This window comes from Fusarium proliferatum (genome assembly GCF_900067095.1).
Source record: "Fusarium proliferatum ET1 genome assembly, contig: FPRO_scaffold001, whole genome shotgun sequence".
Classification (NCBI taxonomy): domain Eukaryota; kingdom Fungi; phylum Ascomycota; class Sordariomycetes; order Hypocreales; family Nectriaceae; genus Fusarium; species Fusarium proliferatum.
In genome coordinates, this window is record NW_022194790.1 from 4,049,180 (window position 1) to 4,074,545 (window position 25,366).

At 50.0% G+C, this 25,366-nt stretch overlaps 7 protein-coding genes across 7 annotated transcripts; 2 read left to right on the forward strand and 5 right to left on the reverse strand.

Annotated features, from left to right (window-relative positions):
* Positions 1-672: 672 nt before the first annotated feature.
* Positions 673-2,049, forward strand: FPRO_00760 (putative TIM54 (component of the mitochondrial TIM22 translocase); the record flags this gene model as incomplete). Its single annotated transcript, XM_031222847.1, has 1 exon — positions 673-2,049. The coding sequence occupies one exon, from the start codon at positions 673-675 to the stop codon at positions 2,047-2,049; it is 1,377 nt and encodes a 458-aa protein (XP_031075711.1).
* A 281-nt stretch (positions 2,050-2,330) lies between these two features.
* FPRO_00759 (uncharacterized protein) lies at positions 2,331-3,084 on the reverse strand (the record flags this gene model as incomplete). Its single annotated transcript, XM_031222858.1, has 2 exons — positions 2,331-2,794; positions 2,847-3,084. 2 exons carry the CDS (start codon positions 3,082-3,084, stop codon positions 2,331-2,333), a joined length of 702 nt encoding a protein of 233 aa, XP_031075712.1.
* A 1,879-nt stretch (positions 3,085-4,963) lies between these two features.
* Positions 4,964-5,965, reverse strand: FPRO_00758 (uncharacterized protein; the record flags this gene model as incomplete). The annotated part of the gene is made up of 1 exon (XM_031222869.1): positions 4,964-5,965. One exon carries the CDS (start codon positions 5,963-5,965, stop codon positions 4,964-4,966), a length of 1,002 nt encoding a protein of 333 aa, XP_031075713.1.
* Positions 5,966-7,638: 1,673 nt separating this feature from the next.
* On the forward strand, positions 7,639-8,296 carry FPRO_00757 (uncharacterized protein; the record flags this gene model as incomplete). Its single annotated transcript, XM_031222880.1, has 2 exons — positions 7,639-7,926; positions 8,162-8,296. 2 exons carry the CDS (start codon positions 7,639-7,641, stop codon positions 8,294-8,296), a joined length of 423 nt encoding a protein of 140 aa, XP_031075714.1.
* Positions 8,297-14,736: 6,440 nt separating this feature from the next.
* On the reverse strand, positions 14,737-16,372 carry FPRO_00756 (uncharacterized protein; the record flags this gene model as incomplete). The annotated part of the gene is made up of 2 exons (XM_031222891.1): positions 14,737-15,217; positions 15,288-16,372. The coding sequence occupies 2 exons, from the start codon at positions 16,370-16,372 to the stop codon at positions 14,737-14,739; spliced, it is 1,566 nt and encodes a 521-aa protein (XP_031075715.1).
* Positions 16,373-17,415: 1,043 nt separating this feature from the next.
* Positions 17,416-24,000, reverse strand: FPRO_00755 (uncharacterized protein; the record flags this gene model as incomplete). Its single annotated transcript, XM_031222904.1, has 2 exons — positions 17,416-17,683; positions 17,735-24,000. The coding sequence occupies 2 exons, from the start codon at positions 23,998-24,000 to the stop codon at positions 17,416-17,418; spliced, it is 6,534 nt and encodes a 2,177-aa protein (XP_031075716.1).
* Positions 24,001-24,875: 875 nt separating this feature from the next.
* FPRO_00754 (uncharacterized protein) lies at positions 24,876-25,326 on the reverse strand (the record flags this gene model as incomplete). Its single annotated transcript, XM_031222915.1, has 5 exons — positions 24,876-24,935; positions 24,991-25,039; positions 25,100-25,165; positions 25,236-25,258; positions 25,324-25,326. The coding sequence occupies 5 exons, from the start codon at positions 25,324-25,326 to the stop codon at positions 24,876-24,878; spliced, it is 201 nt and encodes a 66-aa protein (XP_031075717.1).
* Positions 25,327-25,366: the final 40 nt, after the last annotated feature.

Below are 25,366 nucleotides of genomic sequence, written 5' to 3' on the forward strand. Positions count from 1 at the left end.
ACTCCCGTCAGCTTTTATTATTCAATATTCGCTTGTATGCACCACATGGCAATTCAACGGTGAACATCACACAAGAATTTGAATGGCATCCCAGATACCTGAGTAGCCTGAGTTAATCAATGCATTTGAGCAAGGCAACGTTTCCCCCCAATCTACTACATACTACGCAGGCTCTCTTGAAATCAGAACATAGACAACGAAAACTCCATCCTCTGATAACAGACATTACCGTATTCCCTACCGTTTCTAGAAGCTTTATGGAAGTTTAGCGAGACTCGTGAGGACTTTGACTTTCAACGCACTACGGACAAATAAATGTTTCAGTAAAGAAGTCATACACCTAAGTAGGTGGAAGGAAGCCAGAACTAGTCACGTTTTAAATCTTGATATTTCAGTCCGTTAATACAAAACCGGAGACACCTCTTTACCTACCTTATTCAATTCATATAATGACCGGAGCTAAAGTATTTCCTTCCCGACCGCCCGGGCCTTATCGGAGCCGCCTATCGCTTATCGTGATTTTTTTTCCTTCGGCGGACCAACAGATCAAGAAGAGGTCGATGTTAACAACCTTGCTATCCTATGGCTTAAACGGCTCGAATACAACGGCGATTAATTCTTCAGGCCTACGGATCGCATAATAAAGACTAGTACAACCATTCGACTCGCACAATGGCCGAACCCAACCCTTCAGCGCAGCAGCCCGCTGCCGGCACCGGCGCAACGTACAAGGCGCCCACACCGAAGCCGAAACAGAACCCAGCTCTTCGGATGATGGGTCTGCCAAATCTCCCTCGAAAACTTCCCTCACGCAACTGGCTTATATTTTGGGCTATCACTGGTTCTATTTCAGCTGCTATCATCTACGACAAGCGCGAGAAGAAGAGGGCTACCGCGAAGTGGAAGCACGCTGTTGCCCCTCTCGCAAAGGACATAATCCCCTCAGCCAGCCAACTGCCTCGCAAACTGACCATTTACCTCGAGGCGCCTCCTGGCGATGGTCTACGGATTGCACAGGACCATTTTATAGAGTATGCCAAGCCCGTCTTGGCTGCCTCTGGTCTTGACTGGGAGTTCGTCCAGGGAAGACAACAAGGTGATGTGAGAGCTGCCGTAGCAGAGAAGATTCGTAGGGAGAGAAGGAAGCATGAAAGGCCAGATGAAGAGGACCTGCAAACAGATGAAGCTATAACTGAGTCATTGAGGAAGAAGAACCAGGTTCCTGAGTATGAGGGTGTCAAAGGCGATATCATCTTTGGCCGACATACATGGAAGGAATATATCAGGGGACTACACGAGGGTTGGCTTGGTCCTCTTGACCCTCCCATAAAGCCTGAGCCTATTACCAAACCTGTCGAGGCGGCTTCTGAGACTCCCAAGGCCGAAGGTGAGCAACCTGAAGAGAAGAAGGAGGACAAGAAGGAGGAGGCAGAGAAGAAGCCTGAGCGACCACCTCAGCCACTGCCATACAACACCACCGCCGATTATTCCATCGCCAATATCCCTCCTCAAATTCCCGCCGAGTTTTCTCCTGCAAACCCCATCCCTCTTCCCCACCGCCTGGGCTTCCGTCACACTCTAGTCCGCCTGAACCGCTTCTTCAACCGCCGCAAACTAGCCGACGAGATCGGCCGCGAAGTTGCTGCTGTATGCTTCGCCAACTCTTCTCGTGAGTGGCGAGAGGCCGATGGTCAGTATGAGCAGGAGCTCGTCCTAAAGCATGAGGAGAACGACTGGGTCAAGTCGGTTTGGAAGCTCGAGGAACCGCTCAAGCAAGATGATGACAACACCGCCACTGCGCCTACTGAGCCCCCTAAGGAGAAAATTTGGCCTGCGCCTATGGTCGTTGACCCTCGATTGGCGCAGCGCATGCGGCGCTTTGAGATTGCCCCTGAAGATGAAGCCCGCGCTGCACAGATCAAAGTCTCTGAGGCCGAGATTGAGGGATGGATAAAAGGTAGCTTCCGCAGCTTGTGGAACTATACTGTCGAATCAGTGACGGCCAAGCCCATGAGACCGAACGTTGGTAATGTGGACAGCGATGAGTAGAACGGAGTGTTGTTCTTTGACATAAAAGGGGGGGCGCGGTGTGACGGGGGGCGCCGCTGTGTATGTCCATGTATTACTACAACTATGTTATGGAGTGCATCTCGTGGTTAGGATTTAAATTTGTATATTACACCAGGCGAGGGGCTGGTACCAATGTAACATTAATGATAGAATGAGGTACGGCATTGAGCGTGGTCATGGTCTATTATGCTATACAATTCAATGGCATTTGATTCCCCTTCATCGTGTGATCTCAACCCTACTGTAGTTCACTCATACCTTCAATCGTCATCGTCTGAATTGCTCCCATAGCCCACCAATACTAGCCCCTTCTTCTCTGGTGGCTTAGCAGCTGACTGACTTGCCGTCCTGGACTTCTCATCTTCCGTATCATGGCTCGTGCCTTCGACTGACTTTGTATCTTGCTTCCCAGTTTCTTTCTCCTCCGCTACGCTGACTTTTCGCCTCAAGCCCTTGACATCTTTCTCTTTCGTGCGCTTCCTCTTACGACCAATCTCCCATGACTCGCCTTCTTCTTTAACACCAGCGTTTTCGCCCAGTGCAGCATCACCCTTTTGTCGCTCTCGGAATGCCTTTAGACCTTCTTCCGTCTCTCGTCTCACGCGTTCCTCTTCTGCACGCTTGTTGGCGCGTATCTCATCCAAGAACTCTATCTCATCATCATCCAATGCACGAAACTGGTTACGTAGTTTGGTCTGCTCTTCGAATTCGGCCTGTTTTGCCGCTGTGGTGTTCAGTCAGAAATGTGAAATGATTTCAACGAGGCCCTTCCTTACCTTTGTTTGCCTGGAGGACGTCATACAAAGTCTTCTCGCCTTCTCCTGTAGCAGCCTTAATGCGCTGTTCCTCGCGCTTCTTTCTTTCGGCTTCCAACTGTTGCTCAACCGCTTCCCATTCTTTGGACTTGGCGGAATTGTGAAGCGGCTGTTGAGGTGTCGATTCTGCACCACTCGCGTCTTTCGAGATCTCTCCAGATGAGCCGATCTTGCCAGCCGATACGAAGCGGCTAGACATTATCTGACCTGAGATTGAAGGTTGCGTCTGGAATAGCCACGTCTGGGGAGAACACGAAAAGCAGCTATAAGACTATTATCATGTTATATAGGTTTGTAGAAGATGAGACTTGGATTGACGATGCTTTAATGAGTACTCCAGCCATCCGATAATCTACCGATCAACGACGCAATCAGTAAGTCCACTTCGAAGGCCATCACAGACGGTTTGTGCACAACTCAGGTCGGAAACGGTAAATAGTAACAAGCAGTAATGTGATGATATTTTTGTTTTCATTTTAGCAAATCTCGATATGCAAGGTGACTTTTCCTTCTTCCTTTGCACACGAGTCAAATCTGAATAGCAATCACGAGTCACCAACTCGGATCATCTCTCGCTCCATAAACAACGAGTAGGTATGCTGAGAATGTCATCCTCCCACCTGCATCTCGTGTATCTTCCAACAGCTGCATCAGGTGCATTCAGATAGGCTGAGCCAATCGAATCACTAGCAACCAATTTTGCTTTCAACACCTTTTATTTGCGCACATTGTACACAAAAACTACTACCTATAGACAGCTCTGAATGGCTGAAAAAATACATTCGGTTTGTTGAGTGGCAACACAAAGGTTCCAAGCAGTTGATTCTTGCAGGCTGCATTGGATCGTGCCCCTTGTATGATGCTTGAATATTCCGTAAGAATCATACCAAGTCGTGAAAAAAAGATGCAATTGCAACAAAAAACAAAGTCGGCCATATAATGAATCCATTAAGCCGACGTGACGAAAAGCAGATGCCAACACCCCGTTGGTAACATCTCATTGTAATGCCCAACACCGAGACCTGTGAAAGACCAGAGTCAAGAGTACAATACTCGTTTTCCTTGGCGTCAAATCCGACACCACTCCAGGCTGGAGCCGTGACGATGACCAACTCCAGGGAAGTACAAACAATATGATATCAAACCCTATGATCAAAGCGATCAAATCCAATTCCGTTGTTTTTCCCGCTGAACGCAATGCATAACCCCGTCGTGTGAAACCGTTTCCTGTGGTCAAAATTCATATCTACCACTTGCAATAACAAAGAAAAGAAGAAGAAAAAAGTGAAATATGTACCATCCTCAAGATTACCGTCGCATAGCTCAGTCCATCCGACCTATAGTACTCGTGTCGAATCGACTTTCATATCGATCTGCGTCACGACGAGATCATGGAGGAGAAAATATGGTCAGGATATATTGTGACCAGATTCGCACAATCCTGCGTTTCAACAGAATCTTGTGTCGAGAGAGTGGCAGTGATCAAGTTCTGCTGAGTCGCCATCTATAACAGATGCCGCGCTTGGGCATTACGCCCATGTCCGGTGATGCATTGTCCGGACCTCCAGTGAAGGGCGATGTGCTTGAGTTGGAGTACGATGAGGGCGGAAATGGCGAACAGAGGGAAGCCGTGCGCGCAAAAGCCTTGGGAAACCGAAGAAACCGGAAGTCTATCAAGCTGGAACCGTGTAGTGTAAAACGAAAAAGCCGAACGCCGATTATGACCATTACAGAACGTGTTACCAATAAAACAAAAAAAAGAAAATGCCACATTTTTCGGACTTGAGTTGACGTTGGTGCGTCATGTTGACTCGCGAGGAGAATGGATCAGGCTTTTCAGTTCCTGTCATCAAGTCGTGGCTGTAGAGTAAAATCCTGAGAATGATCCGCCGAAAGGTCATGTTATGAACAATTTTGTCGTGCCTGGGGTATCTGAATGCGAATTTATCGTTCTCGGGATGCGTGTAATAAAAAGAAAATCGTGGCCGTAAAAAATGAAAACCCTGTAAAACTTTTTCTTCTTTCCAAGACCGGACCGCGCTCGAGTAGAGCCATTATGTGAAACTTTTGAAAAACGTTTAACCCATGACGGGCTGACTATAGCCGTGAGGCACGAAGTAAGGAACCTGCTGCTTCATAGGATCCACACAAGCAGCGCAGCTACACTCGGCAAGACCATGTTCCCACATATTCTGAGAGTAAGAGTAGTGTCCACCATACGAGTTGTGGCGCGAGTTGGAATAGAAGGTGGTCTGAGCAGGAGGCTGAGGGTATCGACTAGCATACTGAGTAGCAGCCTGTGAGAACCATTCGTTATAGCGCTCATTGCTCGACGTAGCTGACATGGCATAGTCTGGAGTGCCATACCCGGAATCGGGAGGCGTGAGGGGAGCACCCCAGGAACTTTGGCCCCAGCCAGATTCGCGTGGGCGATAGCTTTGCTGTTGAGCCTTCATAGCCTGGTAACGCTCATACTCCGCAACCTGTTCCTGGAGGTAACGCGAGTGAGGTGACTGGCGCTGACCAGAATATCTGGCGATGTCTGTGTCGATGGCGGGGACAATAGATGCAAGCCTCTCGCGGCTGGCCTGTGCGACCTGTCGCTTCTTGATCTCTTGCCATTCACGCCAGTTCTCAAGCCAGGCCTGGTAGTCCTTGCTCATATCGAGATTGACATACAGTCGCCAGCCCATAGATTCAACCCATTCGAACTCAAGCGAGTTGAGCTCTGACACAGCAATGCCACTCACCTCAGACCAAGAGCGATTCTGAAAGGTGTTGTCATCGAGAAACTTGCTTCCCAGAAGCAGAGAAACGGTCAGGTAGCGCCAGACTTGTCCCTCTGATGCCTTGTAAGGACCCTGTCCCTTCAAGGTGTTGATTCTCTTGGCGAGATAGTTCATTCCGAGGAGGATTGTGGTGCTGGGCAGTCGTGTTGAAGTGAGGATCTGAGACACGAACTTGCGAAAGGGCGAGGTCACTGCAGCCTCGGGTGTAACAACGCGAGTGGCCATCTCAGCAACGTACTCAGACATCATGTCGACCTCGTAATCGAGGACGGCACACACACCTCCGGGCATGATGAAAGGATTGGGGTAGGTCCGACGAAGATCGAGACGCGACCTTTGTCGGAAGTTGGAGCTTTGAGACCGTAAAGCGAAACTGCGGGTTTATACCACAGTTAAGACAGTCCCGTGAGCTGAGCGTGAATGGGAGCGTGCGTGAAGGCTTGGTCGAGGGTAATCGACGGGGAATCAGTAGGCTACTCAGGCCATTTACTGATACGCTTTTCTTCGCGTTAGAGCGACACGCAGGGATAAAACGTATACAGAGACGAGTCGAGTCGACTTGTGGTGGGTCAACTGAGAGGACCGGAATAGAATTGCTTTTGGCGTAAACGAGAATAAATCAACGTCGATGGTATATAGTAAATCTCGTATCTCTGAGATCCAACCAATCTGTACAGCTGACTGTTAGTTCTGCATTCTTGCGTGATCGGTAGTGCCTCGGGCACAGAAATAAACTGGTCGGGTTGTCTTCGTAGTCGTAGAAGCAGAAGCAGATGCAGAGTGCAAGTTATCGAAGGAGATTGAGCGATGAATTTTAGGAGCGCGCTGATCGATTTAAAAAGCAAACGAGAAAGAAAGAAAAAGGCTATTCATGATCATATTCCATGTCGGCAGCATAAACTTCAAAGTTTGTTCCGTCGAATAGACAAGGACCAGTCGTTTGCGAACAGAGCACAAGATATAGGAACTCACCAGAATGAAAAAAGGACGGTCGTACGTGAGTAAAGGAAACGTATAGCTGAAGGAGGAGGAAGCCCTGGGACCGCAGTTCCGAAAATTACTGGTGAGGATGAGACTCGAGGTCGAGACTTGAAGCAGGCAGGTCGGAAATATGCAGCTTAGTCTACAGTAGCAGCAAGCTGCAGAATAGACACGGACAGGGCAAGGAGAGAGACTCGCGCGAGAAAAGGACCAGAACCCTAACGTCGACAAACCAAATGAAGGCCTGTTGACTGGTGATTGTCAAGGAATTGGGAGGATTCGGTTTCTATCGTGGAGAGAGGAAGCGGATGAGGGTAGAGGAAGGAAAAAGGAAAAAGGATGATGAGGGAGGTGGAAGAGGATGAAAGAAGAGAAGAGTACGGACAGGGCCAGGAGGTAGATGAACAGCCCAGACGGATTGGATGGCAAGATGGGGAGATGGGGGATGGGGATGGATGGGGATGATGCACTGCGGCAGGGCCCAGTCCTGTCCAGCGACTGAAGTGCAGGCAGTTTTGGTGCTTGAGGTGCAGTGCAGTACACACAAGTTGCAGGCAGTGTGCAGTTAGTCTAGGTAATGTGGAGGTGGGCGTGGCGGGTTAGGGTGAGGTGGGCTTCACGTCAGGTCGGGTGTTCGTTCCTCCACTGTTGCGTTGCAGTGAAGTGAGCCTGAGTGAATTTTAAGTGTGAGTGTACATACCTATACATGTGTATGTGGTGACTTGTAACCTGTGACTTGTACTGGCGAATACAAGCATCAGTACCAGCATCAGAGTACGAGTACGCCGCTTTTCTCCAGCCAAGACACAGGAATCGTCGTAGCAGTAACGGCTTCGGTACGTAGCCAAGACAAGCGTCAACGTACAGCCAGCGTAGCGTAGTAGTGCCCGACAGTTGCCAGGTCCCCAGTCAGCCAGTTTTTTTTTCCCTCCCTCCTCGAGCGAAGGAGTCAGGCCAACAGGAGTGAAATGGGTGGATTCGAAATGGGCAAATGGGAGGATGGGGATGGATGGGCCCTCACTCCTCGTTTTCTAGTGCCTGCACCCCCTAGCAAGCCTAAGCCTGCAAGCCCCAGGCAATGCACCTCACGACCTGCGCACGGAGCACAAGTGACGGCGGAGGGCGTGGAGCAGCAGAGCAAAAAGCGAGTCGCGTTGTCGTTGACGAGTGAGCACTTGTCGAGACGAATCGAATCCTGGTGGAAGACTGCAGACCCTAGCAAGGGTGGAGTTCAGTTCAAAGTGGATCGCGTCTCTGGCTTATATGTACCTGTAAGCGGTGGACTCCAGCCAAAGAATACATATCACTCTGGCAAATGACGGTTGGAATTTCCAAGGGGCCCAGTCAAGCCTACCTAGGGACAGACAGTGGCGCTCTGCTTAGGCTGGCTTGGAAGACGGGACAAGGACAAGGACGGGATGCGTGAGAAACCCAGTAGAACCATGAGTGGGAACTTCATTCAAAAAACTGACCAAGCAGAGCACTTGATGTTAATTATGTGTGTAGGCAGAGGTCGTCACCACCACAATCACCGTGGTCGTGGGTCAAGCTGCTCTACCTGGAGTACTGTATGTTTCTCTTTGGTGCGTACTATGTATACTTCGCCTGATGCCTCGCAGCATCTTACCCGGCAGCGAGTGATACTTTTGATATCAGTCATCCGGAAATTGTAAATAAAATTCTAAGGAGTCATATGCGTCAGCAAAATGCAACCCACGCGTACTCAAAGTATCGTGGCAAAAACGATACTATCCAAGCTCTTCCATCAGGCGGGCAGATCATGTATTCGTACATAGTTAGATAGTATTGAAGATGAACCAGGAAACTCGGAGTCTTCGGTGCAAAAAGGGTTCACATCCATCTTCATGGGTCTACCAGGTACAGACAGTATTGTATCCACCTGGTAGTCAGTCATCCATCTCAGTGGTTCCACGCTTCCTTGGACTTGGTTGCCCTAGTGTCGCTTCGGCCAGGAGATCCACAGAGCCTTGCCAGCCAATCCTAGCTCAGTGGCTGGTCCAGGGTATCATCATTCATCAATTGAAGCGGCTCGATGGAGAGAAGGAGAGGGCAGACTTTACGATCTGGTTGTCCTGATGAGGACAGGATGCTCGCTGCGATGACGAGAGTACTGCAGTTTCTTCCCATTGTGATGCGCTTCGGTACAGCACAGGTCAGGCCAGGTACAGTCCATACATATCCCGCAAAGTCATGGGGGACTCTCGCACTGCCTTATTAGCTTTCCGTTCACCCATTCATCCCTGACAGGCTGGTCTGGCGTCGACTCCGAGGCGGCAGTGGACGCTATTTCTGGCATTTGCTACTCATAGTATTAAGCCCTCACCTGATCCGAACCATCGGGGGCCATTCCTCGGAGACAGGCGAGGTCCTCCACTATTGCTGTGACGGTTTTACGATGCGCATAGAAGCTTTCATCAACCAAAGCGAAATAATGCAGTGTCCAATGAATGACTAATGGGACGAATTCAGGCACATTCTTGTATGATGCTGGAGTCTGCCATGTTCTATAATACACATTGAAGTTACACACTTTGACTGGTTCCAGGGACCAAATCGAACATCCTGAATATGTATATTAGCTAATTACCTAGGTATTCTGGCTTACCCAGGCACCTACCCAGCTGCCTACCTCCCTGTACCTTGGTCCATCGGAAGCTTGAGGACCGTTATGTGCGTGCAACACTGATGCCCAACCAACCAATCATCGTTACCGTGTTTTGGCCAGCAAACTTTCGTTCATTGAGCACTGGAGCAGGCAAAGCTCACAGTTGCCACGCTTGGGGTGGTTGGAGTCTGGAGACGTCACTAGCACGAAAGTCGCTGCCAGCCTTGCCCTTTTTCAGACTCAGGTCGCTCCTGATCATGCTCGTGGCTTAAACCGTCAGACGGTCAGCGTAGGGGGTGTAGGGGAGAAAGGAGCGCCTCAGAAGAAAGCGCCAAATGGAAATTTCTGCGTGGCCACTGACTGATTTCTAGCATATCCTTTTGCCTCATTCGTCCAACCCCAGGGGTTTTTTTTTTTTTCGTGAGTGTTTTTCCTTCCTTCCTTCATAACACCACGTATTTTATGGGTTGTTGACCTTCCATCATCAGGTACTGAAGGGTTTTTTTTTAAAAGAAAGAATTGGCGGCTAAGGGGGAAAACAACGATCATCGTCATCACAATTATTGCTACCACCATTCTCTCGAATGCCGATCAGAGCCACATTAAGCACTCTCTTACTGCACTCTGTTCGGAGTCTTATCCCTGGATAGAATATGTTGTGTGAAGCAATATCCGCATTATACACGTAGCTCAGCTTGAGACGCCAGGACGTCTTAGGGGCCGCGTTTGATTAATCAAATCAAATGCAAAGAAATGAGATGAGATGAGATGATGGATTGCAAGCGACGTCAGCAACAATAACAAAACAACAACGAAACTCTGAGGCATGGAACGACCTGTCTCGGTGCCTCGGCCAGTCCTGTTCGTGCTGGTTGACTTCATTCGATATCTGGTTGGTCGGTTCATGTCTTCCCGCTCAAGTGGTGCAGCAAATTGATGGTGGCCCACTCTTCCTCCTGAGGTGTGCTTCCAGAAACGCTTCCCTTCAAACCAACTACGCAGAGAGATTTATTACAGTAGTCCAGGTACGAAAATACCGCGGGCCTGCAGGGATTCACATACTCGTCGATCAGAAGAACTCACCGTTCTCAAGACAAGCTAGACAACCAAAGATGCAAGACACTAGCTGCCACCAGTCAAATGCTCAAGAGCCACGACTGCCACGCCTTGGATGTGGACCCAGGGTTCTTCAATTTGTCGCACATCAGTTTTGAGAATAGCCTTTCGCCGTTTTTGAAGGACATGCCATGTCCTTGTGGTGGATGTGCTGCATCATTCATGCTTAAAGAGAATTAGGCCGTTGGTCTAATTTGATTTTTCCTGATATGCCTGGTCCACCAACTTTTGAATCTTTGGGGGATGTAAGATGCACGCCCAATTTTTTTTAAATTTTTTTTTTGGGATATGCATATCGACCAAGCACAACAGGTAGCTTGACACATATTCCCATTAAGGAAGCGAGACTTTGGTGATAGATTCCACGGCCAATGGCACCACGCCTCTCATCATGACATATATCCAATCGCCAGCTGCTTGCATCAAGAAAGCTAGGATCCATCTAGGGTCGAGTGCTTTCCCTGACCCAGGAATGCGGAGAGAAATGCCTCAAGTCCACCATCGATGCTGTGCAAAATCTACAGGTGCGGGCGCCTAGGCCAATCTGCATCCGAAACCCCTTCTCATCCAACGACTCGTTCGACAACTGCACTTGAGTGGGTGCACGCGATGCTGGATACGTATGTACGTAAAAGGCTCTCATCGTCCAAGATGCTCACCGCTGTTGTCTTGGACCAATGCCAGAAGCTGAGCAACCCAAGCCCTGCTCTAGGAGATTTGGATCCACTAGCCAGTGCAATCGCAGACGAGCCAATACGTAGCGCCGTTCCCCCAGGAAATTAGCTGGTCAGTCAGTCATTTGAACAGCCCTGAGGAACTCCTGGCCAGGTTGCCATGTGAGCGCCTTGGCTTGGTTTTGATTTCCCATTGATGAGACGAAACATGGCCAACATGGGCGGCTTGTCCTGTATTTTTTCTTCTCTTTGACATGCAATTTTTCTGCATTTCTGGTTTCATGTGGCCAGGAGAAACCGATTCTCTGGAGACGGCCACATAGTAGGTCAAGCCGTCGCGTTTAAGGCTAGGCATCTTGTTAAACACGGCTGGGATGGACTCGGGTGTGGTTGTCTCCGTCAATTTGAATTACCATCATCTTGCATTACGGCAGTCTTCATCGTCTTCCTGGCAGTTTCCCCCCGAATGCTGCCCACTCAATTATGATGGATCTTATTGATCATGTTCAAGGAGCAGTCGGAATAAGGGCAAGTCCTGGCCTAGTGATGCTACATCAACGAGCTCGGGACGAGATGCAACAGGTCTAGGGCCTTACCCAACAACCTAGGGTCAGTTTGTTTAGTTACCATGTCCTGGTCACAGATTGCGGCCATCGAGTTGACAACGCTTCATCCCCTGTGCTGTGTCTAGTTATGTCTAGCAGGCCCGGGAATATCTCATAGCATTATCAGAAATCAGTGGTGTTTGGCATGATATTCTTGATATCATTGTCATTTAATGGTCCTTCTCGCTCTACAAAGTCCTAGCACTTGGTGGTTGTGAAGCTCAGTTTCACTACGGAGTACCAGTAACATCGAATTCATCAATCAGTTGCTAGGGTTGGAGCGCGTTGTGTGGGACTAAGTCAAGAACATGGTGAGCAGGGACCATTGGAGCCGCGTCGATTAACGTCGGTATCCACTGAAGCCAGAGCTAATCGTGATGGAGTCGGTCCCTGCGAGCTGGTTGAGAAAGAATCTGTCTGCCCTAGTACGAATGTGGTATGACACATTCAATGGTTTGGGCATTCTATTCTACATGTAGATTTCTCAGGGTCCTTGACAATCCATTAACGTCGAGAAATGGCAGTGGCAGATGCTGCTACAACAGTGTATCTTCTGCAAGATGGCCACGTACTACCTCCCTATCTTGTGAACGTCCAGACAGGGTCTCACAGCATCTCAAAGCTCCCAGCACACAACGTTGCTGAATCGAGAGACTATGTCCAGCATCGACTCTCTTGATTCGCTTCGACGTGGCTTGACATTAGCCTGGTCGTCCCGCTTATTAGGGCATGGACCAGTGGGTTGGATGACCTTTGAAGCCCTTGTGGATTTTGACCGCAACAAACGCCTCTCTAAATCCTAACTCGCGTGACAGCCGCCGCTGTTTCTACAAGGTATACAGGAATCAACCTATCCAATATGGCTTTGGACGGGCCATGATGGAGCGGACCCCTCCTCAAGCGCTTGAGCCTTTAAGCACTGGCTCGTGTTGTGCATCGTGCAGGACGAGTCAATGTGATGAATGTTCCCACAAAGTGACAAGTCTCTGAGAAGAAACCGTGCATCCCGAAGATGATATTCATTTTGGGATGCTTGGTGCCTGGTGGGTATGCATGATTACTTGAAGGCCGGAGGGCCGGTAACCCCCAGAACCGCTATTGCTGAGTTTAGTGGACTGTTCTGAGTGTAGGGAGCAGAGCGTTGATATATCAGTCGCTTCAAACTCATTAGCAGTCATGAGCCGCATCAACGAGCGCTGTCATAGCTGCAACGCGATCGTCACCGATATGTGGCATTTGGATGGAGCGGTGTGAACTGTTATCACCGAGACATCTATCAGTGGTCAGGTGCCTCTGGAATTCGAGTTCAAGCGCCTCCCATGGTTACCGACAACGCGGGAGGGTTGGTTGTACTATATATCCATGCAAGTCTTGTCACCTTCGCAACAGATGCTACCCTATATTGGATTTTGACGCATCTGTACTGTAGGGTTTCACCCGGGTTCCATTCGACCAGTATGAATCTGAGTCTTGCTGCCCTGGGGAACTGGATACCATTGGTTCCAGCGGACATGGCCCGGTTATGTTCCCCGGAGCTTGTCTGCCTGTCATCATCATCACCTTATGACAACTTTGGAGACAACCGTGGATGATCACGACCAGTTGCCTAGAAAAGACGCGGTGGTGCATTGCATCCTTATTATACCTATTCTGGCCGTCGGCTTCAGACTGGAAGAGAAAAGCGAGACTCGTTCGTGGCTGGTCCAAAAGTCAGACTTAAAATATGTTGCTGCTTGACGAGTTTCAGGACTCGGAGAAACTCAGCAACGCCAACAGGCACGGGCTACAGATACGTCCATATTGATACTGCTGCACTGGCACCCATATGTCGTCATATAAGAGTGAATTCTTTCAGAGTGCCAGCCAATACGTACTACACTCTTGAATATCGTTAATAAGTCGTGCCCCTGCCATCATTACCAGCTAAACAGAGCAGAACATGCGTCACAAGTGATGTCGATCAAGACCCTGATTGTGTGTACTGTAGGTATTTTCTTGAATCTTCTTCACAAGTTCCCTCTCGCTTCAATTCGCCTTCTGCTCTGTCGTTGCTGTTCGCCACTCATTCCATGATGCCGTCTTGTCTGTCTCTGTTGAGCCCTGCAAGCCCACCTCATCAAGCATCCGTCGGATGCGCGTGGGGGCCTTAATCAGCATCCACCCAAGCCACGCAAAAACCCAAACGAGGTCAAGGACAAGAGAGAGAAAAAAGATCAACCGAAGTCAGGGCGGGGGCAGACGACGACATGCCTAGGACGTGGTCGACGGCGAAACCCACATCGTCGCTAAAAAAACTCCTAGTGAAGCATGAGATCGTACCTATCACGAGCCCTGCAAAAAAAAAAAAAAAAAGAAAGAAAGAAAATTCGAGAGGCTAGAATTCCGTAATACGGGGCCACCACGGAGGTCAGAGAGAGCCAAAAAAAAAGTCTCTTGATTTTCTGGCCCGCTCTTCGCGTACCAATGAATTGACCTGCAGGCAGAAAGAGGCCGAGCCCGGCAGTCCAGCCAGCAGCCAAGTGTGTTCGAAGGAGCGTAGTCGGCGGCTGGAGAAAGACGTGGTGGTCACCGAGGCAAGGTAAGCTCCCAAGCTGCAGTCAGCGATCGCAGAACCGTGTCGAGAAAGGAAATCCTGTAGAGAAACCGAGGGCATCCGTGTCAATGATTCACGCCGAGCGTCAAAGTCATACCAAGTCATTTGTTCGATTGATGTCTGCGAATTGTCAGTCGGCATAGGCCTGTGAACAAGTACTTGTTCTTCTACCTGATATGATACACTGACTCTCAAGGCCCAATTGACACCACCTGATGATGCAGCCGTAGAAACAAAAACCACTCCGAGTGCTTATCCATGACACCCAACGCCCATATTGCTTTCATTTCACTCTTCCTGATGCCGAGATCCCAGCAAGGTGTGCCAGCCCCTATCTCGCCTCGTCTTGAATGTCAAAAAGAATGCATCACTTGATACCCATAGTATTACATCCGCATCTGCATCTGCACGGTTGGTGTTGTTCACCTTTCTAAGGAGTCGTATGTCATTGCTAGCTTGGGCTGTCGTCAACTCATGCTGTAGGGCACGATTGCCTTGTCGATAATGGGCTGACGGCGCGACATTGTTTCGCTCTCAGGGCCCCATTTTGACCGATACGATGCCTCCTTTGCCACGGCGCCATCGAAAGCCGCACGGCACTCCGGGGGCAACAGGACTTTGATCTCATCTGATACAGCACTTAATCCCTGGAAAGAAGCAAGGAAGTCTGGTGAACCTGCGGTACCGTCCACTGCAGACGCCGAAATGACACCCGCCGATGATGTCTCAAAGTATGTGTCTGCAACGAAGAAGTTGCGCGCCATCTTTGTAGGGACGGGGGGGAAGATGGCGCTGTCTGCGGCGGCCTGCTCATCCTCTGGGGCGACTTGCTCAATGCGTGCCCGTGTCGGCTGCATTGTTGTTGGGTACTGCATCACATTCGTGTGAATGTCGTACACACCGGCATTGTTGAGCTTTCTGATGGCATTGATGCCGGCATTGAATGTGCTGTGTATTTGGTAGTTAGTATTGGTACATGTCATGATGTCGCATGCCTACAGTTGGAAGTTTTACGTACCTGGCTTCACGGGCATGTTCCAGCATCCAATTCATGTCGTTGACATTTACCTTGCGTTTCTTTGACTCGATCTTGCCGTTAGGAACCGGCACTGATGGTACATTCGTGTGGTACACGGCACTGGCTCCGTGCCACGCAACGTACTGGTTCTTGTTGTACGGCTCTCCTTCGACGAAATGATCATCTGGGTCCGCAAGCTGGCCCTCGACGACGCCATCGGCGCGAGCCTGGGCAACGTTGTAGTCGTCGATGATGCGCTTTCCACCCACAATGATGCGAGCACCAAACTCGCGAAAGACCGATCGCGCTGTCACGATTCCTATGGAACGACCCTTGTATGAGTGAGGGATGATATCTCGCTCAATCATGTCCCGCTTCTCATCGTCATCCACAATAATCTTGTAGAGTTTGCGGTGCTTTGTGAAAAAAAGGTAACTGTCCCTGAAGCCAACGCATCGAGCTGGTTCTGTAGAAAGCATGTAAAGCCTGTCCCCACGACCGGTAACCGTGAAAGTTCGGCATCGATAGTCACGTCCGCCTTGGAGGTTGCCCAACTTGTCCACCTTGGTCTCACCCTCTGGATCTTCGGGCAAGACGCACTCATCGTTTGCGATCTCGGCAACAGTTCCCTCCTGGTCGATAACTTGCTCGGCTTTGGGTGCAGCAGGACCTCCTTTACGACCACCCCTGCCTCGCCATCCACCTCTTCCTCGGCGTCGCGGGGTGTTGGCTTCGTCGGCGGGGACAGAAATCATGTTGTCCCAATCTGGAGGTCTGTTCTTAGGAGGACGACCAAGCCTCTTGCGACGGACCATGAGTTGAGGAGGGGGCGTAGGTTCCTTGACGGATTCGTCGTCCTTTTCAGCCGCGTCGGCGGCATCATCTTCATCTCCGGACTCTTCCTTTGGCTGGTGATCCTCGTCCTTCTCATCATCCGGGTCGGGTACATGCTGTCGATTGGAGTCCAGGGGACTGGTTCCGGCATCGGGCATAGGTTCATCTTCGAGGTCTGCGAATGACTTTGGCGTGCTCTCTGATTTGGCGGTTCGCGTCAGCTTCAAGCGGATCTTTCCACGGGGCGCCATTGTTGCGCAATCACGCAGCGCGACAGGAGAAATTGTGTAGTAGGAAAAAAGAAAGAGAAAACCATAAGAAGCGCCAGCAGGAAAAGAAAGGAAGGGATTAAAGACAAGTATTAATAGATTTAGGCGTGGGAATTGATTGTATTTGTAGTTTGGGTGGGTGTTGAAAGAGTGTATGGATCTGGATGTTACAAGAGAGTAATCGCACTCACCTAGAGCAGCTGCAGCCCGCTTGGCGGCAGCGCGACCTGAACGTCTGCCTGCCATTTTTTCGAAGGTTCGGGGTGCTCTGTTTCTCTTGCCAGAGCAAGCAAGTGGAGGCGGACGTCCACCCAAGGGAAATTACGAGCGAGAGGTAGTTTCAATTTATCGAGTATCACAAAAACAAAAGAACTTTAACAAAAAAAGGGGGTGGAAGGGGGGAATGAGGATCAAGAGGAAGGAGGGGGTTCGTTTTAGAGATGGAAAGAAGGAAGGAAAGATGGTTGCTGCGTAGCTACTGTCGCTTTCCTTGTCAGTTGGTTTAATACCCTCACGTTCATTTCGTGCCAAAAGAGGCTTGAGTACAGTCGAGCCACGGTCAACACGCGACTGCACGAGCAAGCGCGCGATATGATTGGCCAAAGCTCGAGGTCTGAACAGTCTGATATCCACCATACACTGTATTTTATACTGTTATTGATATACCTAGGTACTGTATGTCTAGAGGTACCTTCGTATATAAATACCTAGGGACCTTACCTACCTACAGTCTGTACTTACCAGGTGTGATGGTGATCTTACATATATATATATCGAAACGAGATATAAAAATGGCCTACTGTAGTGAGATATTATGATTTACTGGAACTCACATGATGGTTTCAAATTACTATAGGCATCTATTATCGTTGCATGCTATCACTACTGACACAACATATAGAAGCCCAAAGCCAATTGTCTTACACCATTTATCACATCATGCCCTGCAGCCCTTTACATATTCGCTAGCCCCGGCCCTAATGTTAGGTATAGACTTGCCTCATACTAATAGCTCCGTTCGTTTCCTACAAAGTATCCCATCCGCCATTATTGATCTCCGCTTCCAACTTGCGGCTAATCAAGCTCGGTACCCCGTGGTTGAGCACCGTATTTCGTATCATGGAGTCATATCGTTTCTGGTTCAGGAAGAGCTGTCGCCCATGACGCAGCTGAGGATCCGTCTCTCCGTACTTGTCGATATAAGGAGCTGGCGTGAAGGATCCCGAAAGTCGGAAAAGGTATACCACCGAGCACTTGCGCACATTGAGGAACACTCCAATATTCCGTTGACACCTAAATCTTATTAGTATTCTGACCACAGTATAATAGCTGACCATCGCTTACTTGCGCATATGCTGCTGTGCACCACCAATCTTGGTGTGTTCTGTTCGTTCAGCAGAACTGTCCGTCTTCTGGCAACATGTGCCTTGGCTGCAAGATAGTTCTCCGCAGAAAAGGCATATGACAGGGTCTGTGAGCTCCTTTCCAGTGGTAGGGCATTTTCGTCTGGTAGCTTCCTCTATGAGCGCATCGTAATTCTTTGGTAATCCAATAAGTTCAAAGATTCCTGGGTGGCTCATCATTGCCGAGAGAGGAATCTCGCTATAGTCTCCGGGCCACATAACTTGATGCTTTACCCAACCAGACACCAGTGCAGAAGTTGTCTGAGGCCAGCCACAAGCTGACGCGTTGTCTGTGATGGCAGCACACATCTCGTCAAATGTTGGGACCCGAAGAGCTTCAGTGAGGCGTTCCAGCTCATCAGCATCTGGCGAAGGCGAGACGTGACTGTTGAAGTCTACGCCATACTTGACATAAAGGAAAATGACACATTTCCGTAGGAAGGCGAGAGCATATTTCTTGGAAAAGGTATACCAGCTCTCTAGAGTGTCCACACCTGGTTGCTGGAAGCCACGGTTCTCGCCAAATTCAACACCTTCAGGGAACTGGGCCGCATGGAAATCGACCCCAGTCTTCGTAACGCCGAGGGCAAAGTCTGCAAAATTGTTGATGGCCGGGTCCTGCGTATGGCGGTTGGTGAGATTGCCAACCCAGCTAGCGACAGGAATATTGCGACCCATGTGATACACCAGCTTAACAAGTTCTACCAAATAACAAAGCCGAAGAACGTGAGAAATTTCAGCTTTCTGGAGCGGCACTAAGCCGTAGGAGCATTCCACTAAAAATAGGAACGAGTCCATGCTCAGCAGTGGAGGGTACACATCCAGAGGCCGGCGAGCATAGGGAGTTCCAGTACCAAAGTATCTCGACATAAACAGCTGACAGTGTTGCCGCTCGCTGTCCTTCCTGAATTCGGTTTCGATCTTGTTCTCGCCACCACCAGACTGCGCCCCAACAGCGATGTACGAAGATACAGTCTCTGATAGGACTCTGAGGTGCGACAAAATGTGTTCAGGAATCTTCTCTAGGAGTGTCATGCCTGGCTGGGCTTCAATGCCTCGCTGCTGGACTTCGATTGAAGAGATGGTGAAGCCCACAGACTTCACCAGTGTGTCGCTAGCGCATAATTCACCAACGTTGTCGCCCTTCGCGTCAATAAGGTGGCTAGTACGAAGGCCGTTGACACGGAGTGTATTCCTCAGTCGGCGGTAGGCTGCCAATAGCTCGTTCATCAACTGGCTGCCATCTGTGTTGTTGTTGTTGGTAGTAGTAGTAGTAGTAGTAGCGGGTTGAGGTTGCGCCGGCTCAGGGGTAACTGAGTCAGAAAATGCGTAGCTTGCAGGTGTGCCGACAGTTGACGAATGGGACTCTGCATCATCTCTTCCCCATAAGGTGTCGCTCGAAGTTTGGGCTGGGAGCAAGGACTCAACGAGGCTTCCCGGGAGACTTGGAGTAAACATGCCAGGCACAGTAGGCTCGTCCTCCCGTGCCTTGCTTCCACCAATCCAGTAAGCGGATCCCATTTGCTTCTCGACAAATTCCTCGAATGTACCTTGAGACTGTAGATAGCCCGGGTATGACTCGTCTATGCCCTTCCAGATAATGGGTACAAATGCATTGCCCAGGGCCTTGCATAGAGGACAGACAAACTCATTGCGCTTCGTATCTTCTGGGTGATGCCTGGCAATCTGATGTGTATGGCGGCGAACAGTCGCTTCATAGTAAACTTCAAAGCAGCGATAATGCATCATATGCCCGCAACCACTTGCCACTGGGCCTGACCGACAGACGTTGGAAGGAAAACCCTTGCCGATTGTCTGTCTTTCTGCGAGAAACGTTTCGCCTTGAGCGTTGATTTTTTCCACCATCTTGCGGTTCTCGTGAGCAATACCGAATGGTCGAACATCCTCGGCCGATCGATCAAGACTGCATGGTGTTTGTGATGCCTCGCGAACGAAATCACGGTCTTGGAAATCTGTCTGCCGGAGAATGCGGCTTTCGTTGAAGTGAGCAAAAGTTCCATAGAGATGACGATCGTCCGGCTCCTCCTGACACAGGATGCAAGTTCCCACTGGGTACTTCCAGTTGTGTTTTCGGTCCTCCGTTTGCTCGCCATCACCTTCTTCGTCCTCATCTTCGTCAATATCACTGCCCCAGTCAAAAGAGGCCTGGTTTTCCATGAAGCTCTTCTGCTGCTGTTGAAACTGCGCCATGACCTTCGCTTGGCGACTCAGAGCTGCCTTCTTTCTTCTCTCGCGCTCTTCCTCAGCAGATGTGTTTGCTGGTGAGGCGGTGCTTATACGGTCTACGGAAGCACCCAAGTTCACATACGCTGTCTCAAAGGTGCGAGGACGTTTCTGGCGCAGACGCTTTAGAACGAGCGCGATTTTGGGATGAACTGCCTTGAACTCGTCCTTGGTTGACATCATATTGAGCAGAGACACGATTGTCCTTGAACTGTGGGCTTCAGGCATAAAGTTACTGCGGCCGAACTTTGTGAGGGCGATGTGGACAAAGGACTTTGGTGATTCTTCGCTCATGTCATTGTCACTCGACTTATCCTCGAGAATGGCGATGAGCATAAGATGCAAGACAACCTGGAGAAATGTTTCCAGTCGAGTAAAGGGAACGGAGGGAGTAAACTTGCCGGCCACCAGGGGGTAAAGGAGTGAGTAGTAGATGACTTGAGCAAACATGCCGGTACTCGTGAAAGCGCCCAAGTCCTCAAACATGCCCGAAGGGACTGGTCGAGCCTTGGGCTCGTATACGATTTCTTCAGCAGTCTTCCCTGTTCGCTTCGCCATCTTCTTTCGGTAAGCCAGCTCCGACTCCTCACGCTGGTTCTTGTTGTAGTGAGCGATATAAGGGTCAATCTCCTCAATGTACTCGGGTCGAAGTTCGAAAGTACCAACATCGGAGACACCCTCTGGTGGTTTGAAAGTGGCCATCTCGTCAAGCACTCGGTGGAAGTCTTCTTGCTCTTGATACTTCTCAGGCAGTTTGTTACAGATCTCGTTGAACGATAGCGGCTTGAAACACAATACATGAGTAATGTCGCGGCGCATGGCCAAGAGCCTGGATTGAGTCTCATCCTCTGAAGATATCAAAGAAGTCCGGTCGCTGAGCAAGACGATGAGAAGATGAATCATATCTTCAACAACATCAAGGTGCTGAGCATCATCCTGAGCTTCAGATTTGAGCTCGAATAAGCCCTTGACCCAGCTCTCCATTCCAAAGCGGTCTATGATCGAGACCAGTACTCGGCTGGGGTCACAAATCACCAAAGCAGTCTGAAGTAAAAATATATCCCGATGATGAGATACATCTCGTTGACCGACACCCCGATACGTGCTGGCTTGGTGTCGCAGGCTGATTCCGTTACGAACCCACATGTTGGCTTTGATCTGGGCAAGCCAGGCGCAAACACGGAGAGGGAAGTCGAAAGACGCGATGAGATAATCCTCTGCGGTGTAATTCTTTCGCGGCACTTGAGGTCTCCCCATCAGTCGTGGTTTGGATTTGAGCTCTTGTTGAGTAAAGTTCAGAAGGTTCCGCATTGTTGACACAGGAAGAGACCGGCCACACTCAATGAGCCAGGACAGTGTGTAGTGCAGCGCATGGTGGAAACTGATCGCGTCCTTCTCGACAACGAACTTGACGACATCATACGATGACGATTCGCTATCGAATTCAAAATCACTTAACGTCTTAAACTGCACCTCGTCTTTGATTTCACCTTGCTTAAATCGATGACGTTCAGCGCCGATAGAGTTCAAGATGACCGTCTTGGCCGTGAAGCGAATTGCTTGTTGTAGGTAGTGGAACTCGTCTTGGGGGCAGTTGCGGAACGCCTCGGCAAGGTTTCGCGCTTGCAGGTTGATCTGCCTGGTTACAAGGGATGCTGTAATCCAGGAGTCGGCCTCGTATTCCACATGTTCGACCACAGCCCTGACATTCGGCCCAATACATTGATGAAGTTTGACAAGGTCAAGGAACTGCATGAGGTAGCGGGGCTCACATCTAACGCGTTCCTGTACATGAGGGGCGCCGAAGAGATACTTCAGGTCTTGGTAAAAGTGATACATGCGCCTGTTAGTTACCGACCCGCTTTCGAAGCCTAAGACTGCATCAGGGGACACATCCCAAGGATGTCCAACTTGACGGGTTGTCAAGAAGGTGTATAAGATTGCCAACAAGCTGGTCATAAAGTTTCCGCGCTCGACAACTTCTGCAGTGATTGATGGGGTGGTGAGCATCTGAAGAGAAAGGTTGATGATGGAATGATCTGGCTCTCGGTCTCCAACTAGGTAAAGCTGAGCCAGGATTGTGTAAAGACTGGCGAATCTGAGGGCCAGCACTCTCTTGAATTCGGGAATAGTCACAACCGTGGAGATGTACAGAGCTCGAAGGTCGTTTCTCACCTTCTTCCACATCCGCAAATCGAACAGCAACAGCCAGTCGAGGCGAACACGGCGGAAGACATCCTCAGCTGGAGGCACGTTTTCACGCTGTGTATAAACGGTAGGTGTCTCAATCCAATAACGCCCAGGTCTAGGAACTAACTTCTCGGTCTTACCAGGAGTTTTGGGAATTTCCGCGTTCGCCTTTGCGTAAATCGAAGGAGCGATTAGGGGTTCCGCTGTATCCGAGTCGGATGGTGTTGCTTCTCTGTCCCTTGCTCTAGTTGGAGCCTCAGATTGTGTCTGGGCTTGGCCCTGGCCCTGACCCTGAGACGTAGCTTGAGCAGGAGGAGGCGGTGGAGGCGGTGGATAGCCTGCCATTGTTGCTTCATCTTCTTCCAAAGCCTGATCGTTGTCTCTCCAATTCATTCCAAGGTCTCCGACGTCTCCGCGGGCATCGACCATCATGACGTCGTCATCCTCGTCTTCGTCTCCTCCAGCCACTGAGCTGGAAGGAGAATGTTGGCCTTGATCGTCCATGTCTGCATCGGCATCTTCTTCGTCCTCTCCATCATCGTCGGAGTCATCGTCAATTTCTATCTGAACGCCGGTACCGGTGTTGGCTGCAGCCTGCAAGGCCAGAATGAACCTAGCATTCATGCCATCAAAGCGGCGTCTGCTGTCGACAATCTGGTCATCCTCCTCCTCGTCGTCAATCAGACCCATCGTATGAGTCGCCTGGCTCCCTTGACGCCAGGGGTTCATTACCTGTTCACAGACTGTGCGTCGGAGAATACTGTTGTCGTGGCCGACAGAACAACCAGATATATCACTCAACCACTCAACGAGGGTGCCGCACATTTGTTCGCGGAAAGTGTCTCTTGCAGACCGAATCGTAACTGTAACTCTGATTGCCTCCATTATAGCTGCCATGTCCAAGAGTCGCTTCACATCGGGCATATACGTCAGGATACTTCGTCCAATAGCATCAGTCTCCCAGGCATTCTCTGCAGCCAGCTTACGGCTTTTTCGACAAGCGCGGGCAACCTGGTCTTGAACTTCTTGAACAGTGTGTTTCTCGTCATTCCAAAGAATCAGTGCGAATTCTGCACATGGCTCGGCATCGGGACCGTAGTATTTCGAGGAGAGGCGTGATGACTGCTCGTCTTCAAGAATCGATTCTTGTGTCTTGGCCTGTCGCAGCTGTTCTGGGGAGCATGAGATGACGTCGCAGATGTAGTCGAAAACACGGCCGATGGTCATCTGTAGATTCGTAACAAGATCCTCGGGCAGACCAGCCGCCTCTTTCCCCTTTCCCTTGTCCGTACCTCCTTGCACGTGAGAGTGAATGGTGCAGAACAGAGGTGTTCGCCATGCCTCGTCATCTCCACAATCACAGCAGCCACTATTTCCTACTGATATGTGGATTCGAACCATGTGCCCGGTATGGTCGGTCGAGTCGAAGCATCGGGCGCATAGACAGCAAGTTTCGTCGGTACCACAGGTGCGGCACATGTACGATGCCTCACCAGGTTTGAAGATGTGCCCACATCGCTTCCCCCGCGCTGCCTCAGTATACTCTGCTCCCTCAACTGCGCCTTGAGAGTCGCTCAGCTTGAGGGTCTCTCCGATTTTACCGTCCGGGAAGAGCAATCGCATGTATTCACTTTTTCCTCCAGCGAGAGACCAGAAGAGGCTGGTAAGCAGCTCGCGTGAAGCATCTTCGGTGAAGCGGTAGTTGAAGCGGGAGGGCAGGTCGGCCAAGAACTGGCAGAGCTGTTGCTCCTGGGTCGACATAGATTGGGCCATGGTCAAACCAACCTCATCGTAGCATTTACTGTGTGAGATGGAAAGAGAAGATGGGAAAGAGAGAAAAGTAGAAACGACGTCGATTGTGGTGTCGGCGATGTCGTCAGGTCGATTATTGACAGGCAATACCGAAGTGGGGGGTCCGCAAATATTGGAGAAAAGGTTTGGTGGAACAGTTGCTCTGCGGATAAAGACGTCAGCGATTTGAACAGTGTCGAAGCAGAAAAGTAGCTGATTTACTTATGGCAGCCCAGTACAAAAGACACAAAATCCAAAAGTGGCCGCGGGTATGGTTGCTGCCAATGTCAGGTTGCTTAACACTCAAGCTGTCAAGTTGATGATGACAATTTAAATATCAGGAAGGTTACGTTTTGCTATCTAAAGTCCGACCTGTTGCCTTGCGACCTGGGGCTGAATCACAGTGAGGTTTTGGCGCACCTCAGTCACCGAGGGGCAATACCTGCCAATACAGCCCAGTCCACTGCACCACGCACGTATGAATGAAATGCCGAAGCAGTTCCAGCTGGAGCTCTTTAGGTGCCTACAGTCACATTCACAAGCAAACACGAATTGCCGTCACCGCCTCACTCTTATTAGCAGTAAAAGTCTGATCACACATGTGCGTTGTGTTTTATGTCCATAACTTCATGTCATATAACATCCATGCGAACAGTTAGCGGCGGTTATGGTTATTACCGGTTCTAGCGATCAACAAATGGAAATGATGCATCAACAGAGGTAGGTAAAGAGATGTCGTGTGTGTAATCAAGCCTCTAATCCTCTTCTAATTTGTACACGGCAAGTGGCACAGAATCAATGCCTCGCCTCGCTCGGCCCGTTGCTCCATGATCAGGTCCATGCCCTTGTCAACCTCTTTATTCCTCATCCTCATCGCCGCCCTCGAGGAACTTATGTCGGATATCCTTCCATTGTCGCTGCAAGCCGGTTAGCATCTATCTCTCGCCAATCTCCGTTCTTCATCGCACGTACGCCTCGGTTGTTGTTGTCCCAGACTTTGTCCATAACGTTGTTGAAGCCACTGTATCGTGATCAGCGTCCTGTCTCCGTTGGTCCGAAGTCGTGTACGGGCAGTCCTTACATTTCCCAGGCGAAGCCAGCAGTGAAAACAGTAGCAAGCATCAGGTAGTTGGTGGAGAAGAGGCTCCTGCAGAAAACAAAACCCCGCATTAGTCTGGGTGATCGATTATCGTGTCGTCGGCGTCGTCGTTACTTGCCTGTAGAGTGTGTTGGCGAGGGCCTGTGAAGATGCGCGATTAGCCATTGCGGTCGGCGAGGGGAGTTTTGGAGTGGCCTTTGCCTTACCATTTTGATAGATGAGCGCAATTGAGCGTCTGTAACACGGCTA